This window comes from Nicotiana tabacum, chromosome 12 (genome assembly GCF_000715075.1).
Source record: "Nicotiana tabacum cultivar K326 chromosome 12, ASM71507v2, whole genome shotgun sequence".
NCBI classification, from domain to species: Eukaryota; Viridiplantae; Streptophyta; class Magnoliopsida; order Solanales; family Solanaceae; genus Nicotiana; species Nicotiana tabacum.
In genome coordinates this window covers 601,694-611,140 of record NC_134091.1, presented here as the reverse complement: position 1 = coordinate 611,140, position 9,447 = coordinate 601,694, and the positions used below count along the sequence as shown (strand labels likewise).

At 35.6% G+C, this 9,447-nt stretch overlaps 1 protein-coding gene across 5 annotated transcripts; it reads left to right on the top strand.

Annotated features, from left to right (window-relative positions):
- The first annotated feature begins 3,045 nt into the window (after positions 1-3,045).
- LOC107797537 (protein PIN-LIKES 3) lies at positions 3,046-9,388 on the top strand. Of its 5 annotated transcripts, none has more exons than XM_016620443.2 (10): positions 3,046-3,201; positions 3,857-4,044; positions 5,089-5,168; positions 5,249-5,373; positions 6,272-6,393; positions 6,557-6,793; positions 7,658-7,750; positions 8,350-8,450; positions 8,797-9,035; positions 9,200-9,388. In XM_016620443.2, the coding sequence occupies exons 2-10, from the start codon at positions 3,910-3,912 to the stop codon at positions 9,322-9,324; spliced, it is 1,257 nt and encodes a 418-aa protein (XP_016475929.1). In that variant the 5' UTR covers positions 3,046-3,201; positions 3,857-3,909; the 3' UTR covers positions 9,325-9,388. The 5 variants fall into 5 exon arrangements, with proteins under 5 accessions (XP_016475929.1, XP_016475925.1, XP_016475926.1 ...); XM_016620439.2 differs by lacking the exon at positions 3,046-3,201 and adding an exon at positions 3,204-3,411; XM_016620440.2 differs by lacking the exon at positions 3,046-3,201 and adding an exon at positions 3,204-3,416.
- The last annotated feature ends 59 nt before the right edge of the window (positions 9,389-9,447 follow it).

Genomic DNA, 9,447 nt, shown 5'->3' with positions numbered 1-9,447 from the left:
TTAATTATTTTGGTTATAATTTTTTATATAGCTCTAAATTACGGTGCTCTAAATATATATATATATTATAAATTTTACCTAAAAAAGTAAAAATACATAGTTGAAATAAATAGTCAATGCATCAAAAGAAGAAATAAAAAGAGTGTACAATTTCAAGAAATAAAACGAATCACTTGCATTTTACAGCAATTGTACACTCTTTTTTTTTTCTTCTTTTGATGCAATGACTATTTATTTCAACTGTGTATTTTTACATTTTTAGGTAAAATATGTAAAAAAAATATTTTTAGAGCACTGTAATTTAGAGCTATATAAAAAATTATAGCCAAAATAATTAATTTCAAACTATGTATTTTTTATAATTTTTTTAGATGACTTGACTATTTATTTCAATTGTATAAATCTTTATTTTCCGGTCAAATTCAAAAAAGATTTAACTACAACTTTATTACTTTTGGCAGAATAAAAATATTTAACCTAAATAATGTAGTTCTATCCAAGTTTTATTATAAACTATATTCGAAAAAAAATCTTAAAAAGTAATATTCTTAAAAAGGTAAAAATATATTTTATTTTTCAAAAAAAAAAAATGTCACATTACAGAAAAATTCACGTGGCAGGTGAGTGCACCCATGCTTTTTGTCACATCAGTATCTAGGGGTAATGTCTCTCAAAAGGCGAAGTTGAGGGGGATAATTAAGACCGGGCATAGTTCGGAGAGGATACTAATAATTTGAGCCAAGTTTAGGGGTGATTTAGGACTCATTTGTTTTTTTTAAGATTAAGACATCTGAATCTGAATACACATCTGAATATCAAGATGTGTATTAAGATTAACACATCTGAATCTGAATATCTGAATATATTAAGATGTGTATTAAGATTTGAATAGAAATAACTAAGACTCTTTGATTTTTAACACCTGAATGTATAAAATTTATCTTTATTTGAAAATTAATAAACATAAAATTCAAATGAAATACTAACTAATCTAATATTGTGTCAATAAAATATATAGTTTTTTAAAATACGATAGATGTTGGTGGTGATGGCTAACTGGTGAATGCTGACTAGAGACGGTTGTTGGTGGTAGTTTTGGTTGATGATGGTGGTTCATGCTAGTAGCTAGTAGTGATTGGTAGTTGTGGCGATTATGATTGAGGATGGTGGTAGTGGGTGGTGATAGTTAATAATGACGGGTGATAGTAGTAGTTGTGACTGAGGAAGGTGGTGGGTGGATGGTGGTAGGTTATAATGATGGGCAATGCCGGCTGTGGTTGTTGATAGTGATGAGGTGATTAGTTGTGGTAGTTGAAGTGGATGAGTGTTGATTGTGGGTAAGAATGATATATGATAGTCGGAATGGTGAGGATAGTGGGTGGTGATGGTCGATAATGGTGGCGACTATGATTGAGGATGATGGTGGTGGTTGAGTATGGTGGTGGTGGTGGCATGGTGGTAGTTGATAATGGTAGGCGGTGGCGACAGTTAATAATGAATATGTAATAGCATCTTAATGAATTTAAGTCTCTATTATAAATCTTAATCATACAGACCTATTCAGACCCAATAAGTGGTTGTGAAGTAAAAAAAAAATATACTTAATGATTAAGATCTAAATAATTAAGATTTAGACTTTAAAAACAAACGGACTTAATATCTGAGATCTAAATGATTAAGATTCAGACCTCCATTAAGTGCAAACAAATGAGTCCTTAAAGTATTTTGCCAAAAAGAAATAAACCTACTACTTTTGTTATAATGAGTTATATGGTCAAATCCATGAACTCATTATTTTTTTAAAATTAAACCTACTATTTATTATAATTTTAATGAATTTTTACGCATAAAATTATTTCAGCGTTGAAAATGGTGAATTCAGTTGGACCCGACGATGCAGCTCTTTATAAGCCCCTGCCCACTGGCGGCTAATGAAGGAGAAACCAATAAAAAAACGAAAAAGGAAAAAGGTGGCGGCCAGGCAGTAAGCAAAAGATATTGTTCTTTTTTTTTCATGATGAAGGATTTAGTCATATATAGTGCAAACAAATACAGCGCTATGTACATGCATGGTACTATCCGACATTGTTGAAGTCGAAATTTCGCTTTTATTTTCTATTGGCAGAAAAACATGGAGCAATTTACAATATCAGTCAAATGGAAATGCACAAGAAAAAGAAAACACGCATCTATCCATGATTATAAACGACTGGTTGAAGCTGGAGGAACGAATTGTGGGGTCCTCGTTGATGACGTGACTAATATCAACTACGTACTGTACTTTATTAGTAAAGTAATTAAACAGAGCTAGTTTGATGACCCGCCACCTCCACTTCCAACCAAGAGGTTGTGAGTTCGAGTCTCCCCAAGAGCAAAGTGGAAAGTTCTTGGAGGGAAGGATGCCGGGGGTCTATTTGGAAACAGCTTCTCTACCTCAGGGTAGGGGTAAGGTCTGCGTACACATTACCCTCCCCAAACCCCACTAAGTGGAATTATACTGGGTTGTTGTTGTTGTTGTTGTTGTAGTTTTGATGACCCGCCATGTCATCATGCCACATAGGCGCCATTTGACATATATTAATGCCATGTGGAAGCTTATATAAGAAGAAGACTAGCATTTGTGAGAAGATTCTAGAGAGGTATGAACATTTTGCTAGGAAGAACCTAGATCCTTATGGATTTGCTAATAAAGTCCTTGGAATCTTCTAGGCTTGTAGAGAATTTTAGAGAAAGCCCTTATCTTGTAAATATTAAGGACTTGTATAATAATTAATATTTACATACTAGTCCCTAGGAGACTAGTATATAAAGAGAGTCATTCATTTGTAATTCATTAACCAAGCAAAACAATCAAATTTTCTCTAATACAAAAGCTTCCTTTGGCAATTCTCCTTAGCGATCTTGAGTGTAGTAAGACTGAGCGATCTTGAGTATAGTAAGACTGACTTGTGTACTTAGTTTAAGATTAAGGACGTGACACCATAGAAGCAAAATCGAGCACAACTATATATTTGCTTCATGTGTTAGTTGTCTGCTTCCGATTCTAAGGCCAATAATAAAGAAGCTTAACTCAAATTCACTATTTATCATTTAATTTCTCATATATACCTGATATAGCAATTCTATTGCTAAATTCAGCACTATCGCACCGCCATCGTCAGCTCCAATAAGTGGTGCCAAAAGCTCATTAGTAACATACACGTATGCGTAATGCATGCGGCGTTGTGCATTTATTTCATCTCTTCAACAGCTTCCCTTATTTGTCTCGTTTCAGAAACTACAGTCGTTTACTTGCACCTCCTTTCCACTTGTCGTATATATATCGTTCGAGTCTCCCCTAGAGCAAGGTGGGAAGTTCTTGGAGGGAATGCCGGGATCTATTTGGAAACAGTCTCTCTACCCTAGGGTAGGGTAAGGTCTGCGTAAACACTAACCTCCCCAGACCCCACTAAGTAGGATTATACTGGGTTGTTGTTGTATATATATTGTTTCTTCTATCCCTCTGCCGCTACCTAAATTTAACACTGAAAGAAAGGGAAAGAGGACAGTTGATGTTTTTGATTCACGAAATTTGACAAAGAACCTCGAGGTTGCTTTTCAAAATTGAATATTTTTTCTTTGGGTTTAGTTGTGTCTATTAAAATTTGCCTAATTATACCACCCATTCAGCACTAATTGGTTTCTTTTATCTTATAACTATGAAAAGGCGGCGACTTTACTGTTTCATTGCATTGGCTTTTTTATTTTTCTTTTCATTTTCACATGTGCCGTGTTAACTTTTGCTTTTTGTCCTGTTTTTTTAAATCATCCTCACAAGTGCGATCTTTTGCCTTTTTCTGTTGGTGTATGTTAATAGAATTGAGGTTCAATTGAAATACTCTGCCCGTAATTTCACAATTATCGACAAGGATGGGGCTTTTGGATCTCTTCATCGCTGCATCAATGCCGGTCCTTAAAGTGCTTTTGATTACGGCACTTGGATTAGTACTTGCTCTGGATCGTATCGATTTACTGGGAGAAGATGCAAGAAAGCATTTGAATAATGTGAGCTTAAATTTTCTTTGCCTTTCGCTATTCATCAATTTTTACTAAATGAGCGGTTAATTGCATTGGATAATAAGGAAAAAATATGTGGTAACCGTACGTGGTGTTTTAAAGTAGTTAATTCCATTGGATAATTTTAGTACAAGCTGCAGTATTATTGACACAATCTGCATGTGGCTGCGCCTTTGTTCTTTTTTGAAGGATAAACACCTATGTCATTTGTTTTTAACTTAATTTACTCCCTTTTCATAAATCTTTGGTCTTGCATCTACATTTTTTTGGTTAACCATGCATATCATCCGAGGGTTTTGGTTATTTCTTGCTGGTTTCTATATTTTAATTAGCTGAAACTGCAGCTGATTAATAACTGAATGTTGTTGGTGATATCTTCATGTTAACTTTTGATAACTTATTGCACATCACGTAGATAGAGTCTGATTTTTTGGATTTAAGTGAAGCTACAATGCTTTTGTGTGGGCTGAGATTCTGGTGAATTAGCACAACCTAGACTAATAGAATTTGCATGTTGATGAGGATTCCAAGGAATTTGATTAGGAGAGTATCTGAATAATTTTTGATCGAAAAAATTCATTGAAGTTACAAGATCTGGAGTCTGCAGTTTTTAACTTACAGAACAATAATTTGAAGAGTTCCAGAAGTAGTTTTAACTTTTTAGTGTACTCGGACACGATGAATACTTCTAAGAAAAAGCACTGTGTAGTTTCATATAGTCACTTGACAAGCAAAAAAAGGGGGACAACTATAGCTTTTGTACAGAGGTTCCAAATGTTCTTACTGATTGCACCAACTACATCGATATCTGCAAGTTCATAGGTAGAAGTGGGTCTTGTGTTATTTGTTCATTGTGTCAAGTCATAGACTATCTAAACTACCATTTACCTTTTCTCAATCGACTCCCCTGTCTAAGTGAAACCTTAGCCCAGACGGTAAGTGTCTTCTATTACTTTTTCTTTTTGTTAAAGAGCTAGCATTCATATGGTGTGCTAATTTGTTTTGTAATGCTGATGCACCTCCTGCAAGCAGATCGTCTTTTTTGTATTCAATCCAGCCCTTGTCTCCAGCAACTTAGCCAAAACGATCACATCTGAAAGCATGAAAAAATTGTGAGTTCTCATGTCCATTTAATTCACTTAACACTCTGTGCTTCAAAAAGTCTCTCCTATTCACGCTGTCACAATTGTAGGTGGTTCATGCCTATCAATATTCTCTTCACCTTTATTATTGGTTCAATTCTTGGTTGGGCAGTCATTCAAATTACAAGGCCTCCTCAACATCTACGTGGACTGGTTGTTGGCTGTTGTGCTGCAGGTATGTAGACCAGCAAGAACCTCAGTGATGAAGATAACTGTACATATCCTGCTAAAATAAAATCTTGAGATCTCAAATCCATTCAAAGTTAAGAAAATCTCTTTTGTACCGTATCAACTCAATTGATATCAATTTCCTCATCAAGGTTAAAGTAAATATACAACATAGTATGACTAGCCTAATGATAATGCCACTCTGCAATTCAGATAGGAATAAGTCTCTTGATATTTTATATGAATTGCTCTGTTTAAAAGGTGTGTTGGTTGGAGAGTTTGCTTCGGAAGTGATACCATTTTACTTTTTTAAGTAGAGAAAGGAATTGGAGATCATTCAAATTTCACCAGAGAGATGTTGGTGATGGAAGGCCAAGCATACCGATTATGTTTCGCATACCTGTAGAATCAACGTGATAGGCAAATAACTTTACCTCAGATCGAGACAGTAGGTAGATTATAGATGTCCCTGGTTCCTGTGCAATATATAATGTAGGTAGATTTTTTCTTTAGGCAAAAGTAAATTTTAAGTCCTGGTGAAATGAGAAATATTCAACAAATGGAAGTTACTCTGTATGTTTAAAAAAATGTTCCTGGTCACTGTGTTGATCTATCGGTGCATTTCAATGCTTTCTTCTGGTCAGATCATATTATTGAGTATTCAACGAAAAGGAAACGGCCATTGAGGTCTTGGAAATGTTGTTAATGGATTTTATAGGACATTCATAAGAACCTTCGAGTATCCCAGAACTAAAATAGAGCCAAAGGAAGAAATCAACTAGATTATTCCAAGTAACAAGTAATTCATGCAGAAATAGGATGATTAAAAGATGCAGCAGAGCTCTCTTGTACGATGAGTAGTATCCAAGTTATCTAAAATAATGATTTTTCCTTTGCACGGACAGGAAACTTGGGTAACATGCTTCTCATTATCATTCCAGCTGTTTGTAAAGAGAAGGGGAGCCCTTTTGGGGATCCTGGTATTTGTCACACATATGGAATGGGCTATGCTTCGCTTTCGATGGCGGTAAGTGTCTCTTAACTACTTTAGTTGTTTCACAAGGATTTTATTGCATGATTTGAAGGGTATCCCAACATTAAAATGACGACCATAATGCTTGTATAAACATGAATTCTCTTTTTGGCTGCAAGGAAAATCTAATGCTTTCCCGGTGACTGTTCTTTTTCAGGTAGGGGCGATTTACCTATGGTCTTATGTTTATAATATCGTGAGAATATCGTCAAGTAAGAGCTCAAAGGAAGTTGAGATTAACGATTCCTCCGCCAGTAGATCTCCGAGAGAAAGCTCTATATCACAACTTGGGACATCAACAGAATCACTACTTCCATCGAAGGCCTTCAATGGATCCGAGTCCCCACCTGAACAGCTTGAGCTTCCTTCCACTAGATTTGATCACAAAACTCAGGTTAATTATTGATCCACATTTCAATCTAGGATACTCCAAGCTATACAACTATTAAAGTCCTTTAACACTCCTTCTCCCCACCCTGCAGACATAGGAAAAAACTACTCCCTCCGTACCAATTTATGTGATGATGTTTGACTGGGCACGAAGTTGTGCCCAAGTTTAAGAAAGAAAAAAATACTTTTGGAACTTGTGATCTAAAATAAGCATATTTGTGTGGCTATGGATCATCTCATTAATTGTAAAATTGGAAGTTTAAAGTTAGATTGTTTCCATAATCGAAATGTTTCATTCTTTCTGGGACAAACTAAAAAAGAAGTACCATCACATAAATTGGGATGGAGGGGAGTAATTAGCAAGTGAGAGAAAAGATGTTACATAGGAAAACTGAGCTGATGCATATGGATAACATGAAAGAGAGGCCCTCTAGGACTGGTAAATGGAGATGGTGAAATAGGCTTAACCTTATAGCCAGAAGTTGTTGTGAAGGAGTCATCACATGAACTTTATGCAACATAAACATTCTGCGTTCTTCTGAGATTACACGGCATTTCTGCTGAGATTACGCTGTACTAGGTAACCTCGGTTTTGAGTTTTAGGTGATTCACTCTAGTCTCATGTTTGATTAGGTGTGTTCTAAGAGTGGATTCCAACTGAATTTCACTTTCACACATATCCAATCAAGATTTCACTTATTTTGTGTTGAAGTTTTCACATCAGTTAATTTGCTCGATGTTAAATTTTCACAAGACATGAAGATGCTCTCTATTTATGCACGTTTAATTTTCTTTCTCTAAGTTACTCTGCATCATAATAAACACAATCATGCATCAACTTTTACATTGGTGTTTGAATTTTTAACAGATGCAGCCTGGGACTAAATTTAAGCAGTACATGGAGATTATTTCAAGAAAGATCAACCTGAAGAGGTTATTAGCCCCTTCTACCACTGGAGCGGTACAATTTTATTGTTATTCCTTTTTCTGAACTTGTTTATATTGCACAATTCTCCTAATTCTACCTTAGCGCCTCTAATACGTTAGGCTAAAAGGAAGATATGCTGAAACTGTTTTGTCATGCAGTTTCTATTTTATCAATGACGTAAAACCTCAAACCATTTTTTAAGGAGTAATAGCAAGGCACGTCTTAAAACTGTCCCCCCTGAAAAATAGCTTTCTTAATTTTTTCTGTCTAGGAATTCTTCTTATGAGAGGTTGTATTTTATCAACCATTAATGCACTAGCACCTGGTTGTAATTTGTAGGGTGGTTTTCAATGTGTTCTAGGTTCTAAAAAACTCTAATTATGTAGCAGCATGAGCATCCATACACCTCATTGGAGTAGTTCATTGATATCATCTGTCAATAAGTGGTTCGGAAACCACAATGAGATGCATGAATTTAGGTTCTTTTCTTGGGATAAGCAGCCTACTTTATTTTAGCATTTTATAGATCTTAGCAGTCACAATATCTACTTGCTGAATAACTTTGCAAATTTGTGGGCTCACTGTCCAACTGTGCACCAGTTCACTGACAAGTGGTCAATTTTTTTTTACAGCTTGCAGGTTTTATAGTTGGACTTATACCTCAGATAAGAAAGCTGATGATTGGTGATGTAGCGCCTCTTCATGTGATCGAAGATACAGCTATTTTACTTGGGTATGACACATCTCCTAGTCTCTGTGACTAGACTACAACATTTGGTTCTTTTTTGAAAATAATGAGGAAATAAACTGCTATATCTTGGGAGTACCTGCATACGATGCAATGGCTTTAGAATGTCCTTACGCAGAGCCATATATGATATGGTTTCTAGCTGCAGATAGTAAAGTATACTGGATATGGCACAAGATCATATTTTACCGCATGGCTACATTAGATTGGAATAGTATGCAGTTGCTAGCTAATATCTAATAGTATTTGTGTCTACCAAGTTGTCAAAATGTACTGCTGCTTGGTCGCGCACTGAGTGTATAGCATCTTAGACTTGTTCAAATGATTGCAGGGATGGAGCCATCCCGCTTCTAACCCTGATCATGGGAGGTAACCTTTTGAAGGGTTTGACGGGTTCAGGAATTCAGAAATCCCTGCTGGTTGGCATTATTGGTGTCAGATATATTGCCCTGCCTCTGATTGGTATTGCTGTAGTCAAAGGAGCTATTCACTTGGGCTTGGTGCAACATGATCCTTTATATCAATTTGTTCTTCTACTTCAATTTGCACTTCCACCAGCAATGAACATTGGTATGTTAATTCAACTAGTTATACTCTGTTGAGCTCTTGTTGAAACTTTCGACTTGTTTCTTAACTTTTTTGTCTGAACACAGTTTCAGCATTAAATAGACGTCCTATCATATGATTAAGAAATTGCTAGATGGGATGACACAGTTTCTTGTTTCACTTGGCAGGCACCATAACACAGTTATTTGGAGCTGGTGAGAGCGAGTGTTCAGTAATTATGTTTTGGGCTTATGCATTGGCTTCAGTATCGCTTACTCTGTGGACTACATTCTTCATGTGGCTTGTAGCTTGACTTCATTTTTATATCAGACGTATTCAAGTTTACATGGCATGTCCAGTGTTCTATTTTGACGAAATCACAGACTCATAACAAACCAAAATTTGCAAAAACTTGAATTAAAAGTTTTAACCATGT